Source organism: Tiliqua scincoides, chromosome 6, assembly GCF_035046505.1.
Source record: "Tiliqua scincoides isolate rTilSci1 chromosome 6, rTilSci1.hap2, whole genome shotgun sequence".
Taxonomy (NCBI): Eukaryota; Metazoa; Chordata; class Lepidosauria; order Squamata; family Scincidae; genus Tiliqua; species Tiliqua scincoides.
In genome coordinates, this window is record NC_089826.1 from 70,091,801 (window position 1) to 70,111,662 (window position 19,862).

The 19,862-nt window shown below is 40.9% G+C and overlaps 1 protein-coding gene across 6 annotated transcripts in view; it reads left to right on the plus strand.

The window, feature by feature from the left end:
• ATP8A1 (ATPase phospholipid transporting 8A1) overlaps positions 1 to 19,862 on the plus strand; it is a 106,836-nt gene that overhangs the window by 35,603 nt on the left and 51,371 nt on the right. For 3 of the 6 annotated variants that reach the window (XM_066631770.1, XM_066631768.1, XM_066631771.1), the window contains exons 7-11: positions 5,918 to 5,991; positions 11,972 to 12,041; positions 16,163 to 16,290; positions 16,652 to 16,763; positions 17,538 to 17,703. In XM_066631770.1, the coding sequence (XP_066487867.1) occupies positions 5,918 to 5,991; positions 11,972 to 12,041; positions 16,163 to 16,290; positions 16,652 to 16,763; positions 17,538 to 17,703 (550 nt within the window). Of the gene's footprint in view, positions 1 to 1,423; positions 1,498 to 5,917; positions 5,992 to 11,971; positions 12,042 to 16,162; positions 16,291 to 16,651; positions 16,764 to 17,537; positions 17,704 to 19,862 lie in introns of all 6 variants that reach the window. The other 3 variants (XM_066631769.1, XM_066631772.1, XM_066631773.1) reach the window with 1 other exon arrangement.

The window sequence follows — 19,862 nt, forward strand, 5'->3', positions numbered from 1 at the left end:
ACAGAAGGGCATCTTTGGATCAAGCCCATTATGTTTGTCATATTGATTTACTTGATTAAGGGCGCAATCCTAACTCCTTATGTCAGTGCTTTCCAGCACTGACATAAGGGCAATGCAGCTCTGAGGTAAGGGAACAAACATTCCCTTACTTTGAGGAGGCCTCCGTGAGTGACACCCAACTGCAAGATGCAGCACATGTCCCATTGGCACCGCTATGCCAGTGCTAGAAAGCACTGACATAAGGGGTTAGGATTGCGCCCTACATGGCTATGTGTTTAGTTGAAAGTTCTAATTTCAAATTCTAATTGAAGTTCTGCTAAACAAGCCAAAGCTACTTTTGTTTGTGAAAATTAGCTTTAGATTACATGATGCTATGCAGAGTAAATGGAGTATAGGATCGAGTGCATTGGTTCCCAAACTGGTGGGTCATGAACCCACCAGCCAGGGAAGTACTGTCCCTGCCCCTTTAAGGGGTGGGAAAGGGGGAAGACAGCTACATGATCCCCAGGCTCATCCTGCTGCCAGGGATGGGAGGGTTTTTTTACTTACCTGCAACCAGTGCTGCCGTTCTGGAGGGTGTGGAGGGATTCCCACGAAAGTCTAAAAAAAAGAAAGAAAGAAAGAGAGCACTTCTGGTTTTGCAACAAAAACTGGAAGTGCCCTTTTTTCCTTTTTTGGACTTTATTAGGACACCCCCTTGACCTCCCAGGACCACAGTGCTGGCTACATGTAAATAAAAAACACCATCCCATCTTCAACAGCAGCGTGATCCTAGGGATCGTGTTGCTGCCTTCCCCCTCCCCCACACACACAGTGCTCCCAACTCCCTTGTAGGAGTCTGGGAAACACTGATCTACCGCACAGGTCCCATTGCGACTTTCCTTGATGCTTTGAGCTAGGACTGGTCCCTTGGTAGAGGTAACAGAGACCATCAGAACTGCTCTGATAGCACTTCAGAAAACCCCTTGTAAAAAGCTCCTCTTCCACACAGAAGAACTTGGGATAGACAAATGGGTTGCCAACAGCAACATTTCTCATTCTAAAGAATGTCAGAATGACCGTTTCCCCTTTGCATTAGCGCAGTGTAGTGCTAACATTTTCCTCACTTTGTTAGCATAGGTTACTGAGTGCAAATGGATATCATATTTATTTCAGAACTGAAATAACTGTTGTAGCACATTTACACTGTGCTAGTCTTTTCCTTTCATAAAATTAGGGTAGCTAATGAGTCGGTGTGTTAAGTGTAGGGAGAAAATAAGCAGATGAAACTTCACCTCCCTGCAATTGTAGTGGAATTGGGTACTTTTGAATTATCTGTGCAATTGCCAGCCTGAATATCTTAATGGATAATTCATAATTAAATACATTGATAGGGTTTTTCTGCTAGCTGCAGTATGTTAACCAATTCCTAGTTTTCTTCCAGGTAGATGTTGGAGATATAATTTTAATAAAAGGCAAAGAATATATTCCTGCTGACACTGTACTTCTCTCATCAAGGTAGAGATGCCCATCAACACCTGTAACGTAAAGACTGGTTTCTCTACCCTGCATTGACTTTATAACTGCTCCAAGGAAATAAAGAATAAGCAGAATATTCTTTAGCACAAAAAAAATGAGTTTATGTTCTGAAATGTTGATTTACAGTATAAAGAAAAGTACTTTGAATCCATAAAGGATCAAGTCTTCCTGTGTGTTTAGTTCTATTTCCTTATTTTGCATAATTACTGAGGCTTGGTATAAGAATATGTCGACACAAACATTCTACCCTTAATATTCAATCTGTCACATGAATTCTTTCAACAATAAATTTTTAATTTGTTGCACAAAGGTGTTTTTTAAATATTTGCATTTTAATATTTGAAGAACTAGAAAACAAGCTCTTGAAATTATTCTCTCTTGACTATTTTATTACATGAAAAAACAATTTTCTCATAAACTCAACGTGGAAAACATTACATTTAATATTTTTAAGATTTATTCATAGCTGTTTATCTGTATTTCCTTGGACAACTTTATTTACAAGTCCACATGGAATTTGTGGAAGATGAACTTTTTTCAAAATCTATTTGAGCCATTTGTTTGCACTGTATAAATTACTAGACTATTTTAAGAATTTTAATTTTTAAAAAAGTTAAGTAAATATTATGTTTTATAATTTTTGGTTAAAAATGGGGTATCTACTATTTGAACCTCTTTGTTTTTGTAGGATTGTAATAAAAATTTGTCAGAATGCGCAAGGCTGTCTATCTTGATGGATATTCTGTTTTCAGTTGTGGCAATTCCAATTCTACGTGTTCTCTCTTTTTGAACACGTGCCTTTATTATAGGCTTATATTTTTAAAATAAGAAATAAGTAACTGAACAGGAAGTATGACAATTCAATTTCAAAACCTTTATTGGCATATGTACAAAGAAACCCAAATAATGGTTCAGGAAAATTATCCACATTATACATAGATTAAGCTCAGCTTCCGGAGACAATTCTTATATAAACATGGTAAAGAAATTTAGCCATATTAATTGATATAGCCTCATTCCTGCCAATTAGTAATTGTCTGATGATGTCAATTTCAGATCCATTCAGCGACATTAGAAGAGGGAGTAAATAACGGCTCCTTAGATCTGAATAGCGGATATAACTTGGTAGGATATGGGGGACTGTCTCCAAGGAACCTGTGCCACAACAACATGCTTTGGATTGTTTAGCATTAAACCTAGCTTTCTCATTTGAGGGAAGAGCATTAAATCTAGCTAGGAAGAACACTCTGCGTTCATGCGGTTTCGTTAAGAAAGTTAAATAATTACTGCTGAAATCAGCCTCCCAGGGTAATCCAAAGTGAAGTGGGGAACAGGTTTTTTGGGAAGTATGACAATGAAGACTTGTACGCACAGCACACAGCATAAAACCTTAATTCTACATTTCAGTACAGGTGTACAGACTGAGATACATTCTCCTATCCCTGTAGTTATGCGATTAGGTCAGTGGTTCACAAACTTTTCCGGCTCGTGCCTCCCCTGATCCTTGTAGCCATTGGCCATGGCTCCCCATTACAACACCTCACCTCAGTTACCCCCAAAATGGGGATGAAGGTGATATAATTATACACTAGAAACAAGGCTGCCAGCACTCTGAGGCTGTAATCCTAACCACACGTTCCTGGGAGTAAGTCCCATTGAACACAATAGGACTTACTTCTGAGTAGACCTAGTTAGGATTGTGCCTTTTGTCTTACAATAGCAGCCAGCAGAGTACCACTCCCCCCAAAGGAGGCAGGAGGAAAAGGGAATGGCTAAAAAGGAATGGGGATTTTTATTTTTAATCAATTTTTGGAAACAAAGCCATCAAGAGTGGATTTTTTTCTTTTTTGAAGGGGGAGGAAAAAGAGAAAGGTGAGGATCCTGGGTTAAGCTGACACAGACCCCAAGCCTATGTAGGTCTACTCAGAAGTAAGCCCCATTTGAATCAATGGGGCTTACTCCCAGGAAAGTGTGGAAAGGATTGCAGCCACACCCAGCAAGATTACAACTCACCCCAAAGTAGATGGGGGCTGCTCTCTCACACACACACACACCCAACATGCAGATGCCACCCCTGTTCCCCCCGGGCAAGACGGAGGATGCAGGCTGGGGCATTTGGAAACCACCCCCCACTAGGAGCAGGCTGGCTCCTTCCTTTTCAAGCAGCCTTGACCAATTCCAGGATGCGAGGGGCACACTGGGAAATGTAGTCCTTCAGGCAAGGTTGCACATGGAAAGAGCTCCATGATGAGATGCGGCACCTCTGCCTGCCCAGCTAGCCTTCTCTCCCACCTCCCCCCACCATGTTTCACACACCCTCCCAGCCTCACGCTGCCCCACTCACCTTGTTCACAGCTGCAGAAAAGCAGCAAGTCAGCAGGCAGCGCGTGCAGCTGAGCAAATCGGAACAGCCTCTCTCCCCAAGATGCCTGGCGACGCCCCTGGAGGCTAGCCACGCCTCACTAGGGAGGCAGGACACACAGATTGAATACCTCAGGATTAGGTCATTGAACATTTAGTCCAGTCTATTGCCTTTGTTGGGTAAACAGACACTCCCTGCCAGACACTAGCTGGTTGCACAGGCTACTGGAGATAGATTGCCTGTTCTTTTCAATAAGAGCCTCTGTTGTGTAAACAGACACTCTGCTGCAGGGTATGGGAGACATGATGGTGTCATTGTCTTTATTGTGCTTTGACCACCATCATATATGCAGTCGATCATTAAGCAAACGGTTGTTAAGCAGCGCACACCTGTATTTGTTTTCTTTCTGTACAATGTACATTTTCAGTTCCTATGCAGATTTTTCCATTCTCTTCAGTGGGAAATACTTCATTCAAGATGCTAGTGAAACCCTCTGGATTTCTATCCCAAATGAGCTTCAAGATTCTTGTAGTGCTCTCCTTAAAGGAGAGACAAGCGTCAAATGCTCTGAAATGGTTTTCAGCGCAGATTAAAATCCAAGCAGGAAAATTCCTGTCTTGCTCCATTTGAAGACCCCAATTATCCTACCATCCCTGCTTTTCATTGAATAAACTTGTCTGGGATAGTAATGGCACTACAGCCATGGTAAGAAGAGGGGACCAGATCCCTCTAACTAGCTGGTAACGCACCAGAAAGGAAAGCCCCAGTGGATCTTGGGACATGGAGCTTTTTGGAGGGGTACCATCATTGCAGACTTGGTGCTTACTGCTGCACCCTGAAGTGCCCCTCCCACACCTAGCATAGGATCACAGCTGTGAGATCTGGCATGCTAGGTAGTTGAGGGGAAACAGGCACCAAACCAAAGTGTGGTGCCAGCTTCTCCTGCACACTTAGCAGTCAATCAGTACTGTCAGTAGCTGACAACTATTAGGTGATCTTTAGGTACTGCTTCCCTATCATTTATGCTGGTGGTAGAGAATATTTGTTCATGCTTTATCGGTGTGTAGCTCAGTATTTAAAGCATAAGAACACTTGTTTGGAATATCATTTTGTCACTGTGGCAACTGGACTTCCTGTTTCAAGCACTCCATATATTTGTGTCATGGAATGTCCACATGCAGTCATCTCAGGGTTCTCTGTATGGGTAAGGACAAGATAGGAAAGAGTATATACCTTTGATAAATCTCCCCTGCTCTTATACGTGTAAAATAGCCAGGAATCCATTTAACCTGCCACTATCACCATGCACAATTATAGGGTGTAAAAAAAAATGGCATAAACTAGAATACTTGTTAACAGTTGGCAGTTTCTTTGGTGAGTACTCATCTGCTGCTTGAGGCATCCTGCTTCACCTCTCACGTCATGGCTGAATGAGCCCTGTGCTCCTTCCTTTCCACTATGCCCTGTTATGTTTTTATAATTCTGTTTGTGATTTTAACTGTAGTTTAAAAAAAAATTCTGGAAATATACCTCTGTGAATCCAGAAAAACCAAGGATTGGATTCACAGATTAATAATAATAATAATAATAAACTTTATTTATATCCCGCCCTTCTCCCTAAAAGGGACCTAAAAGATTAATTGCATTCATTCAAGTAAACATTTTTGGTAGTGCAGAAACCCAGTAGTATCCAGGGAGGAATTTTTTTGCCTTGACTGAATTTAAATTCCAATGTTACTTCTCAGATTTTCTGTGTGCCTTAAAAATTAGATGCTTACATTTTGAGTATTTTTCAGCATCTTTATTTCTTTCTTCAATAAAATACATAGAAATATATTATTTAAATTCTGCTGTGTAAATATTGTAGCGTATTATCCCTGTACTAATTTAAATAGATTTTGAGAAAAGTCATCAAGCTTTTATTAACATGCTTTATATAGTAATTGCCAACTTTCTATCTGTTTTTGTTTTCTGTCCATTTGATTTTTTTTCACCATTACTTGTTCTGTTAAACCATTTTTAAACTGGGATATATAGGTGGCAGTAGGGGAAATAGTGAAAGTGACCAACGGGGAGCATCTCCCAGCTGATCTCATCAGTCTGTCATCAAGGTTAGAATGAAACATTTCCACAAAAAATGTGTGTGTGGGTCCTCATACAGTGAATTAGGAGATGCAAAGAAGACTTTCTGCCCTGATTCAGTTCATAATACTTGCCTGACAAAATTTAATTGCATAAAGAATACAGCATTAAAATAAAAGTGTAAAGGGGTTTTGCTGGACTGCAGAAAAAACAGTACACCACTTCTAGGGTTTAGACCAGGGGTGCACAAACCCCAGCCCTGGGGCCACTTGTGGCCCTCAAGGACTTCCAATCCGGTCTGCTGGAAGCCCACAGTCTCTAAAAAGCTTTGGCCTTCCAGAGACTTGCTGGAGCCCACACTGGCCTGATGCAACTGCTCTCAGTGTGATGGCCAACTGTTCAACCTCTTGTGTGAGCTGTGGGACGAGGGCTCCCTCCATTGCTTGCTGTTTCATGTCTGTGATGCAGCAGTGGCAACAAAGGGAAGTCCGGCCTTGCTTTGTGCAAGGCCTTTTATAGGCCATGAGCTATTGCAAGACCTTCATTCATTCATATAAGTTCCATCTCTAATGCATTCATTTATGTAAATTGATTCAAATTTGAAATGTAAATTAACTCTTTTTTCCCCCGGCCCCTGACACAATGTCAGAGAGATGTTGTGGCCCTCCTGCCAAAAAGTTTGGACACTCCTGGTTTAGACAGTTAAAGCATGTGAACATGAGCATATTCAAACATCCAAAATTTGCTTGTGTTCCTGTTATGTATTTACACTATATTTAATATAATACAGTATTATAAAAGAAACTGTTTAATTGAAACAGTTCTATATACATTCACTTTTCATTCGTTTATATGTACTACTGAGATTCTCAACAAATATACAAAGATATATCAACAAATTATTAGCAGTTGACAGACTTTTTAAAGACTTGTAGAGGACCCTCAGCACAAACCTGAATGTTGCGGTCTCTGTACTGCATGCAATTTTAAAATTGTCTCGTTCATATAAAAACTGCATGATCCATTTGTATACTTCAGATTGTATATAGTACCTGTACTGTGATTGCATCTGATTTCATTAACCAAAAAGCCCTAATTGATCTAAGAGAGAAGTGAATGCCCTTACTATATACAAGAATGTCTGTAATGTAGCATGTTTCTGCTTGCTTTTGCTTTCAAAATGTGCAGCCCAATCCTATCCATATTTGTTCAGCCCACTGACTTCAGTAGTACTTACTCTTAAGTAAGTGCATAGGATTGCAGCCTTAGTTTGTGAATTAAAACTAGTGAAGTATGTCAGAATTTCAATACGTATTACTATATACTGGCTTCATTGTACAGAAATAGCCTAAACTCTAAGGAGTGGTCAGTCATTTACATTCACAGAAAAAAATACCCAGAAAAAGTAATCAATATAAAATTGATGAATCTTCCATCTAAGCATGAAAATGTTATAGTTCTCCAAAATAATGGAACTGTGTCAAACATAAGATTAAAGACCACTCTAAGTTCTTGCTAAGGGGTCTGCAAAACCGGAAGGGGAGTGCAATCACTCTGCTTTCACTTTCTGAAGGCTGGAGGACCTTGCAGAGGCTCACGCAGGGCTCCCGGCACCCCTGGGAGGCTGCTGCAGGGACTGGTAAGTACATGCCAGTCCCTGCAGTCCCCTTAGCGATGAGATCCTGAGGATCGCATCACTGCCTCCCCCCCCCCCGTCCCTGCCCCTTAAGGGGCAGAGGCCAGGATCCTCATGCTGGGGCGTTACAACGCCCTAGTTTGAGAAGCCCTGGATTAAAGGTATTACACATTCTGATATGGTACACTTTTATATTTATGATATAGTTAATGACAATTCTGTAGTTCACTTTTGCATAAAATGTCTCTAAATGAATTTAATTTTTTTTTTTTTGCAATACTTTATTTATTTATTACAGATACAGGTAAGGAACATTGGATAGACTTAGGTGTGGGACTACATAGGTTACACATGAGGGTATTGGCCATCGATTACAACATACATTGGTCCAAACGAAATTATTCATCAATACAAAAATTATCATATTTATTAATCTACTAATAATTTAACTAAACAATCAATATTTTTTCTTTAAACTTATCTATCCACTCATAAAAAGACTTCAAATTTTTATTTATACACTCTTCTTAACACTAAACTAATATTTAAAATAAAATTTTTCTTGTCTGATTCTTAGTTTCTAATATCACATTTAAGAGGAATATCTCGAGTTGCAATGGTAATACAGACTTCAATATCTCTTATAACATGTTATGGATCATTTTCCAAAATTTCTTTATTTTTTCAACTATCCACCACATATAATAAAAAATTCCCTCAAATTCTTTACTCATCCAACATTTGTTTGATGACCCAGGGTACACTTTTACTATTTGGAATAAAATACCATCTATAAATTATTTTATATAACTTCTCTTTTAAAGAATAACCCTTTTATTTATCTTAATACCACTTTAATTTTCACAATACTTGTATTCCAAGTTTTTATTTACATCTGCTTTGATTTAATATGATTAATAGAATACTTTTCATTTCTAAAGAGAATTTAAACCATTAATATCTACAAAAAGAAAAAAAAAGAAAAGTTCTACTTGCTGTTCAGCCATTTTAACTATCTGTCTTAGTGCTTGCTTTGTTCTTTGTATTATTGGTGTTTTCCTTCTTGCTCCTCCCACTGCTCCTTCCATTTCTTCTTTTTCTTCTTAAATCTCTTAAATTTCTTGGTCCCTCTCTTTTTTTCTTTTTTTTTCTTCATTCTGTTGTTTTTGGATTTAATCCAACAATTCTTCCTCTTGTTGAGACAGTGTGCTCTCTGGACGTTCCCTCTATTTTCTTCCTTAAAATTCTTAATTCTTATAGTGACGGTTGCTTTTTCCATCTCCTGTCTCATTTCAAAATACTCCACTTTTTAATTTCTTCTGACATTTAATCCATTCTTTTTTCTTGTCTGTTATTTGTAATCTGTTCCTGCATGCTTAACAGGGAGGAGTTTGTTTGCTTCATTTGTTCAGATAGTTTTCTGACCTGTTGCTCCATTTCACTTCTAAAATCCAGCAAGAAATCCGTTAATAAGGACTGGCTTTTACTAACATCCTTTAAATTTTTAAATGCCATTCTTGTCAATATCAAATCCAACCACTTCTTGTAGGGCTATTTTCCAATTTTTTTATCCAAAAAGTATAAATCAATATTCCACGTCCAGTCTGTAACAATGTCAAATCAGGCAACAATTAAAGAGTCATCCAAATCTTTATCTTGCATCCCTTCTTCCAAAAAGGGTGGATCAGTAATCCAGGTCAATAACACTGTCAAATTAAGTTAGTATGCCTTTAAATGACCAGGCCTGAATCGAGGCTGCTTGCTAGGAAAGCTAAAGTTATTTCAGCTGTTGAAGATTCCTTATTTATTTCTTGCATACCATTAAGCAAAGTAATCTTATGTTTACTCCAGCAGGGGTTTCTTTAGATCCAGATTCGCTCATTTCCCCTCTGGGTGGCTACCAGCCAACGTAAATAATCTTAAAATTATCTTTTCCTCCTTCCAGCCTCTTGATTGCAGTTCTTGTTATAGCCTTTTAATGAGCCAAGGTTACTCACATTTTAAAGCTTTTTTCGCTGTCATGTTGTTGTATCTAGGCCGTGGGAGGTGGAGTTCCCAGCTTTCCGAATTGTCTCCAAGATGGCGACCGGGATACGATGTGATTCAGCACAGAGCAAACGGGGAGAAATCTTTGAAATTGCCTGTTGCAAAAGACTCCCCCGTTCAAGCTCTCAGCTCTTTGTACCATCTTGGCAACGAAGCGTGCCTCAGTTGTTAAGGCACATGAAAAACACATCTATTTAGCAGTCCCCCCCCCGGGAGCCCTCCGAGGTTCACTGCTACTTCACTTATTGGCTCCGCCCCCTCTAAAGAATTTAATATTTATATTATTATTCAGATTAAAAATAGAATTTTAGAAGGGCCATGAAGTTTAATGACTAAAAGTCATATTTAAATCTCATGTCACTTCCAAGATTTTATCAGGCATTGCCCACATGTTTTCAAGCTTATCCTCCTGAGGGCTAGAAACTTTTTGTGAAACTGTATTCGGTGGTGGAATCACCGTATACATACAGCCCTATCTGTGTAATCACTCTTGTTATGAGAGAAAAATGCTTATAAGAACGGCATATAAATTTAATTATTTGTAATCCAAATAAACTATTCTTCATGCAGTGAAAGTGTAGTTCATATATTTTCCTTGTCTTAGAAAGGCTCAAAAACATGCCATTTTGTGTGTAGTTTTTCTTCCTTTTTTTTCTTTTCTTTGAGTGGCCTCCCAATCTCTGGTGGAAAACTAGTATAGAAGGAAGGGAAGGGGATATCTTAACTCCTTCTTATGCTTGTTTTCCACCTTAAAATTGCACCCTACAGTTGTTTTTGACCCCCATGGGTTAAAAGACAGGTGTATAGTTTACTACATAAAATCTAGTTTGAAATTGCATTTCAGCAAAGACCATCAAACGGTATCTGGAATATCTCTTGTGCTTGTGCAAGGTGCTTCAAAGAGTTACAGAACAATCCTACCTAAATCCCTCCCACGTCAGTGCAGCCACATCACTGGAATGTTCACTTTTTCCTGCAGGAGTGCAGGGGTCCTGGAGGTGGTCTCTAGGTAAGGGAACATCTGTTCACTTGCCAAAGGGTAAACCCTCACTACCCCACTAGGTCTACTTGGATCTGTGCCAGCAATTTAACTGGCGCAAGTATGTGTGAACCTGGGAAGGAGGACAGGATATTGGTAGTGCCACTACCGCCAATACTGCCCATTCTCAGCCTAGATCTGCTCACTCCAATCTCCATCCTGTTCCATTCCACTTACCCCACCATCCCTCCTCCTGACTTATCAGCTCTGGGGATCATTGTGACCCAGCTGACACATGGCTGCAGATGCTTGCTGTTTGCAGCACCAGCCTGACTGCAGAACAGCATGTCACTTTTTGCGACAACTGTAAAGAACCTTTCACTGCCCAAATACTAGTTCTGGCAGGGATCCTAGTTATTATTTATGTACTTAACGTTGATCAGTGCTTATGCAAGGGACATAGTTTATCATTTGTTTTGTGCATTCCTCTGGACCTTGCCTTAGGATGTCATCAAATGTTTTTATTTGGCTAGCATACTCTGTCTAATGCTTTGCAAGGTAATTCTGAATATCTGGACTATCTTGAGTGCAGCACAATCCTGTTTTGCACTGGAACAGGCAGGTCAGAGGCCTTCACTGTATCCAACACAAAATAGGGGCCCAAGGTGGCTCAGTCAGAAGGGGAAACTCTTCGCCTTACCCCCAGGTAAGCCACTGCAGCCCCAGTGGGTCTCCTTGGACTTGCACCACCTCAGGAGCAGCTTGAAGCTGCTCTGTGCTGCTCGGGAATGGGAGCTAGCATCCTGCATATCTGCCAGGTCCAAGCCCGGCCTCCTGCTCCCTGCCCGCGCGCCCCCAGGACTGCCCTCCACCTGCCCCGGAATGACTCCTTCCCACCTCCTCCCTGCCCACCCCAGACCCTTGCATCAACCAACACAAGCCTCTCTGCCTAAGTTGGTGTGGAGGCTGGGTTCAGCCTCTGCAGTTAGCACATATCCCTCCACCAGCCCAGCCAACTCTAGAGAAGGTGGAGACGTGCTTTACGTCACATTTGTGACCCTCCTGGGCTGGCGCAAGGGACTTACTCTGACCCAACGGCGAGCTTGGATTGTGCCCTTAGTTACTTAAAGTATTTCAGTGACGTCAATAAATCAATTTCTTTTGCTACTTACTTTATTATATATTTCAAACTATAAAATATTCTGGTGTTATTTTCTGGAAATGTGAATGACTTATTACACATGTACACTTTTTAAGAGAAGCAATATCATGCAGCTATACTTCTATAAAAATACTATACTATATAGTATGCTATACTAACTTATAAAAATTTTCTCTTTTCTGTAAGTGAGCCACAAGCTATGTGCTACATTGAAACATCAAATTTAGATGGTGAGACTAATCTGAAAATACGGCAGGTAAGAAATAAGTTGTTCCTTATAAATTTCCTCCTTTTTTTAGTTGGTGTACAGAGTTGGTTCTTTATTGCTCCCAGAAAATGGATAATATAGGAGGAAAGATTATCATATCAAAGGGAGATGTACCGCAGATACTCGAGTATAAGTTGATCTTGCAGATAAGCCAAGGGCAGGTTTTGAACTAAAAATTATGGAATTTTCTATGACCCTTAGATAAGTCAGGGATTGAACTTAGGGAGGTGTCCAACTATAATTTTGTCTGATTTTACCCGAGAACAGATCCTGAAAAATAACCTACCAGTAATTGTTACCTGAGAACTGTATGGTCTCTTAAGTTATTAAAAATGTAGTAAATATCATAGATACATTTTTATTCATTAACTTTTTTAATTCTGCTCTTCACAACCTTTTTGTAAACATCAGAGTAAGTACACTATAAACAACATACTAGTAGAACCATTAATCAAATGTTTAAAGAAAGGTGCCTGGTGTGTTAAACCAGAGGCTCAACATATAACATACAACTTAGAAAACATAACTGGGAGTGTGCAGTTCAATTCACAGTGGAGAGACAAGCAGCAAGGAATGAGTGTGAGTAAGCACAGCTACATGTAGTTGCAACCCGGTTTACTCAGAAGTAGACTCATTGCTTTCCATGGGTGTTATTTTTCAAAATGGTATACTGAATTGTATACAGCCTTGAACTTTGTTTCAGATAGAAATGAGGATTACATTCTGGTGTTTTAAAAACCAGATCTTGCCAGACATTTGCAAAATGGGTGCAGAAGGGTCGGTTGTGATCCTGCCAAAGAGAAAGAGGCTTGTTTGATTTAAATGTAAGTGTTTAGCCCTGGCTTACTTTTTTCTCAGGAGGAATGAGAAGGTTAACTTTGGCTGCAGCTTACCCTGCAGCTTTCCTAATTGCCTAGAGTAGGGGTCTCCAAACCCCGGCCCAGGGGCTAGATGCGGCCCGCAGCAAGCCTCTTTCTGGCCCGCGGCCAACTTCTTGTCCCCTCAAAGCCTCTGGCCCACTCAACTGAACATGACCAGAACTGTGCTCTTATTATGTCTGGAGGGTGTTCTGGGGGCCAGAGAGGTTGAATGAATGAGCCCATTCATTCATTTATTCACTCATCTAAGTTCCATCTCTAATTTATTTATTTAAATTTTATATTTAAATTTTTTTCTTGCCCTCCACACCATGCCAGATATTTGATGTGGCCCTCTGGCCAAAACGTTTGGAGATCCCTGGCTAATAGCCCTGTAATTATCTCTGCATTGCCCTGTTGCTCTCCCCTGGGCTTCTCCTGGCTGTCTGAACAGTTCTGACCCCTGAGTGACCCGCAGATAAGGCAAGGAGATGATTTACACTTGATTTATTGGCAGAAATTTCTTGCTTTATAGTCGAGTATCTGTGGTATGTATGGGGAGTGGGGAAAATCTCCACCTGGGACCAGAGATATACGTATATGGAATATTCCTGGACTCTTTGTGAATCACTGAACAGATGTTAAGTGCTATTGTGTGTGGTTTTGTCAACTTGACAAACAAAAGGAGGAATAGGATTTGGGGGGAATAGGGCTTAAATTACCCGTTTCCTCCTTGTACTGTTACCCTTCTCCCCTCTTGAACATTGAGGCTACTGGCCATATTTTATTTGTTTAAAATATCATGTGCACTCCCATCTTTTACCATGAATCTGCACTGTATACTCTATTTTACCGTCTGCTGGTGGTGAAAAAGGCTGTAAATATCATGCCTGCTAGATTCTTTCTTCCATATAGAAATCTTAATTTAGAATTCTAGCTAAATGTATTTTTTCCAGAATGCAAGTAGGAAAAAGTAATCATGGAATCAGATTTGTTAGTTAATAAATCATATGAAAAGGCTCAAGCTGTGTACATGCTATCATAATGGTTGGTGATTCCGTCTAAAAGCAGTGTTTCCCAACCTTTTTCAAATCACGTCCCCTTTTTATAATAGCCAAATAACCTGTGACCTCCCCCACCACATTTGCATAAAAAGGCATTTTTAATAGGGTAAACACATTAAAATAGATTTTTCAGAATACAATCCCATTGCAAAATGCTTGGAACCAGAGGCATTTTGAATATCAGATTTTTCCATATTTCAGAATACTTACATATTCTTTCTTTGTTTTAGCTAGCCAGGGCTTTGCCAATCAGTGGATTGGTAGAAGTGAAGATCTTGACAACATGCCACTGTGAAATGACCAGATTGGCAGGCTCACAGACTTTAATAACCCTTTCTTTGCTACCACTGATCGGCAGAGCCCCAGCTTTTAAGAAGCTCATCACTACTACTGATTAGCTGGCCCAGTTTGCAAAGGAGGCCCCTCTGAGGAACCCTTAGCGCTGTGTCCTGGTGCAGTAAATCCTTCCTCAGACATATTTTTTGCCCCCAAAAGTTTCATGTTGAGCATCATGTCAGTGCTCAAAAAAGTTTCAGTTTTTTGAATACTTCAGTTCTTAGAATTCCAGTTAAGGGGTGCCCAACAGTATTTTTTTAAATATCCGCCATGGTGAATCTTAAGTTACTTCCTGTCATTATTTAAAAGTCAGTGTTACAACATTAGAATATTGCAATGTAGCCATATTGAAATAAGTGTTAAAAACCTTCATGGTGAAATTTCCTATAAATGATTGCAACCAAAAAACACTTTGCAACCCCCTTCGGGATCATGATCCACAGGTTGTGAACCATGGAATCTAAAGGATTTATGGTTGAAAAAATTGGTAGAACCAAGTTACTAATTTGCCTCAAATTACTGAAAACTCTGAGATAGATAAACTGTGGTCTAATATTCTGAACAGTGTTAACTGCAAGGTTCTCAAATTAGATATTTTTTATTCTTTAACAAATATATCATTGTTAATCTTCCTTTGTCCTGTGTACTCCTTCATCTGATTTCTTCCATCTCTTATACACTTCCTACAGCTGCCCATTTTGTACTCAACTTTTGGTAATTTAGCATAGGTTTAATTAGGCAGAACATGATTGTGTATTGCAATGCATGTCTAAAATATGCACATTTTGGCCACTTTAATAATGAACATTATTTGCAAGAGCATTAATGAAGCTCATAATACTGTAATCGGGCAGCCATCGTGCTGGAACTGGGAGGCTAGCTGGCCTGCCCCGTCTCCGGAGTGGGGTTGGGGCTGCCTGTGGCTCAGCCTGGGGCAAGGGGAATTCATTTTCCTTACCCTGGGAAATGCGGCTGCAGCCCCAACGGCACTACTTGGATCTGTGCTATGTAAAGAGGTGGTGCACCCAGAACTGTGCTGGGTTGCCCAGCTGGATCTTGGCCCCATGCCCCACTTGATCACAGCCCACCTACAGTCCCACCCACTGCCCGCTCTCCCCCTGCCCCCCAACCCCCATGCCAGCCCAACATGTCTGGTGCAAACTTACTGGTCCTCGTCATAGCGGAGCCCAGATCTGGCCTCCATGGGTTGGTGTGCTGGCCGACATTCCCAAGCCTGCTTAAGAGACTCGTACCAGCCCAGCACAATCTCTGGTTTGCACTCTAAGATACGTTGGATAAAAACTGGCAGATCCTGATTTGAATCTATAGGAATAAGCCTTATAGTTTCTCCTCTCCTTTTAATCTGCCCATACATGCGACACGTAATTAGCTACTTATTGTTTTAGCAAATCATAGTTTGCTGTTATATTTGAATTGTATACTATGGTTGGCACATGCCCTTCAGACTAGGATTTTAAATATTTTGGAACTGGTTTGCATTCTTGGTTTGGAAGACAAGAAAAAACCATGTTTTGCCTGTGAACTGTTACTACAAACCAGGAAATAATTAAGGAGAGGCTAAGAGGGACACAGAGGGTATGCATGCCTGAGTCTCTCATATAATGCCAAACTCTATGAAAGCAATAGAAAACGGGTTTTCTTTAGGCATTGTTGTTTTATTTTAAAATGAGAACTTAGTCAAAGATGATCAGTGCGAAAATGAGGCCGAATGGGAAGAAGGTGACATAATGAGCAAAGAAATTGACATAGAACTAGTATGGGGGCAATTTTGCAGACTTGATTATGTTTACTGTGTTGGTTATTGTTCTTTTATTGCATTTTGTTTTTACAGGGGTTGCCAGTGACATCAGAGATAAAGGATGCTGACAGCTTGGTGATACTTTCTGGCAGAATTGAATGTGAAAGTCCTAACAGACATCTTTATGATTTTGTTGGAAATATCAGAATAGATGGGCATGGGTATGTAAGCATAAGAATACGCCAGCTGGAGGGTGGGGAGGCCAATGAAGTGAGCTGTGGGCCTCCCTGTGCCTCAGAACACCTCCCAGACATGACCAGAAGTTGCTTCCAGGTGTCTTCCTGGAGGTGTTCTGAGGCACGGGGAGGCCAAAAAAGTCCTTTTTTAAGACAATCTGCGGTGGCTAAATCCACAGAAGGCAGGACTGCAGATGTGGAGAGTCCACTGTATATCTTTTCCATTATTGCGTTCTGACATCCCAAGATGAGAAAGAGATCAGAAGTCGAACCAAAATAAATATTAATGTTTTTCTGACTATTTTACTTTAAACACAATTTTACTTTTCATTGTATTGTTTTGAAGCACTGTTCCTCTGGGACCTGATCAAATTCTTCTTCGTGGAGCTCAACTAAGGAACACACAATGGGTTCATGGAATAGTTGTCTATACAGGGCATGACACAAAACTCATGCAGGTATGTCTTATTATAATAATGGATAATTTTTTTTGTTTTAATACTCCTGGTTTTGATTAGTCAACATGTAGCAGAAGCAGTGGGCACATGGCACACCTAGACATGATTGTTTTTAGAAAGTGCTATACCAGGGGTGTCCAAACTTTTTGGCAGGAGGGCCACATCATCCATCTGACACTGTGTCAGGGGCCGGGGAAAAAATAATTAATTTACATTTCAAATTTTAATAAATTTACATAAATGAATATATTAGAGATGGAACTTGAATGAAAGAACATCTTGTAATAGCTCAAGGCCTATAAAAGACCTTGCACAGAGTGAGGCCAGCGTTTCCTTTGCTGCCACTGCTGCATCACAGATGTGAAAAAGTAAGCAGTGGAGGGAGCCCTTGTCCCACAGCTCACACGACAGGTCGAACAGTTGGCTGTCACGCTGAGAGCAGTTGCATCAGGCCAGTGTGGGCTCCAGCTAGACTCCGGAGGGCCAGAGGCTCATTGGATACTGGGGGCTCCTTGAGGGCCTGATTGGGAGTCCTCAAGGGCCGCAAGTGGCCCCAGGGCCGGGGTTTGGGCACCCCTGTGCTATAAAGACAAAGTGGTGTTTGTGGTATTTTTGAAAACTGGTAATCTTTTTTGTCGGCTAGGCCATGTGTAGTTATACTTCAATTGTCTTCAACACTTAAGATGTAGGGAAGGCAAGAAAATGTCATTGGAAATCATGAACACAAAATTACATGTGTATTTCTTTCCTGACCTCCCTTTATTTCATCCATAGAACTCAACAAGCCCACCTCTGAAACTATCAAACGTGGAAAGAATTACAAATATTCAGATTCTTTTTTTGTTCTGCATTCTTATTGGTATTTCTTTGGTTTGTTCCATTGGTTCAGCGATATGGAATAAACAACATGAGGAGAAGGACTGGTATATTGACTTAAATTGTAAGTACTTTAAAGTTATATAATTTTATGGTCACAATTATCCATGAATTCGTATTCTCAAAATAAACTCAATGATATATATTATATCTTCTTTTTTGTATTGCTTTAAAGTACATTGCATTGTGTCATAAGTAATATGATTTAATACAACAAGACAGAGCGCAGTCTTAACCCTATACCAGTACAGCAAGGCCACTTGGTTTGTACAGTATTCAGCATAGGGTTGACAGCTGCTGGAGGTCACAGCAGTGTAAGGGGATATTTTTCCCCTTACCCCATGTAACACTCCAGCTTGCCCTATGGAACTAGTTAGATCTGTACCAGCTATTTAGCTGGTGCAAATCCTAGGCCCAGGAGTGGGGGTTAGGATAGGGGGTGCTCTGCCCCCGCCAATCCACTCCAACGCAGGCCAATTCTCACCCTATTCTACCCTTTTCCCACCCAGAAATGCTCCATCCCTGGAATGACTTCCTGCCACCCTCGCCTACCTCCTGTGCAGCCTGGAGTAAGCCTACCTGCTCTAGGCAGCACAGCTGTGGGATCTGGCAGGCTGGTGTATGTTGTTGTGCTGGTGCAAGCTCAAGTCAATGCAGTTTGCAACACTCGGGAGCGGGTGTAAGGGCCTGCACCAGCACAAGACATGTTTAGAATTGGGCTGCCCATTGCAACTAACTTACAGCTCATTATTTTCAATAGGTTTAGTCATGACAGCTTTCTTAGGATATACTCCCATTAAGAATATAAGAACAGCCCCACTGGATCAGGCCATAGTCCCATCTAGTCCAGCTTCCTGTATCTCACAGCAGCCCACCAAATGCCCCAGGGAGCACACCGGATAACAAGAGACCTACATCCTGGTGCCCTCCCTTGCATCTGACGTAGCCCATTTCTAAAATCAGGAGGTTGCACTTACACATCATAGCTTGTAACCCATAATGGATTTTTCCTCCAGAAACTTGTCCAATCCCCTTTTAAAGGCATCCAGGACAGATGCCGTCACCATATCCTGTGGCAAGGAGTTCCACAGACCAACCACACGCTGAGTAAAGAAATATTTTCTTTTGTCTGTCCTAACTCTCCCAACACTCAATTTTAGTGGATGTCCCCTGGTTCTGGTGTTATGTGAGAGTGTAAAGAGCATCTCTCTATCCACTTTATCCTTCCCATGCATAATTTTGTATGTCTCAATCATGTCCCCCCTCAGGCATCTCTTTTCTAGGCTGAAGAGGCCCAAACGCTGTAGCCTTTCCTCATAAGGAAGGTGCCCCAGCCCCGTAATCATCTTAGTCGCTCTCTTTTGCACCTTTTCCATTTCCACTATATCCTTTTTGAGATGTGGCGACCAGAACTGGACACAATACTCCAGGTGTGGCCTTACCATCGATTTGTACAACGGCATTATAATATTAGCCATTTTGTTCTCAATACCTTTTCTAATGATCCCAAGCATAGAATTGGCCTTCTTCACTGCTGCTGCACATTGGGTCAACAGTTTCATCGACTTGTCAACCACCACCCCAAGATCTCTCTCCTGATCTGTCACAGGCAGCTCAGAACCCATTAGCCTATATGTGAAGTTTTGATTTTTTGCCCCAATGTGCATGACTTTACACTTACTTACATTGAAACGCTTCTGCCATTTTGCTGCCCATTCTGCCAGTTTGGAGAGATCCTTCTGGAGCTCCTCACAATCACTTCTGGTCTTCACCACTCAGAAAAGTTTAGTGTTGTCTGCAAACTTAGCCACCTCACTACTCAACCCTGTCTCCAGGTCATTTATGAAGAGCACCGGTCCCAGGACAGATCCTTGGGGCACACTGCTTTTCACCTCTCTCCATTGTGAAAATTGCCCATTGACACTCACTCTCTGTTTCCTGGTCTACAACCAAGTCTCAATCCAGGAGAGGACCTGCCCTATAATTCCCTGACTGTGGAGATTTTTCAGTAGGCTTTGGTGAGGGACCAGGTCAGACACCTTCTGAAAGTCCAGATATATAATGTCCACGGGTTCTCCTGCATCCACATGCCTGTTGACCTTTTCAAAGAATTCTAAAAGGCTTGTGAGGCAAGACTTACCCTTACAGAAGCCATGCTGATTCTCCCTCAGCAAGGCTTGTTCGTCTATGTGTTTTGAGATTCTATCTTTGATGAGGCATTCC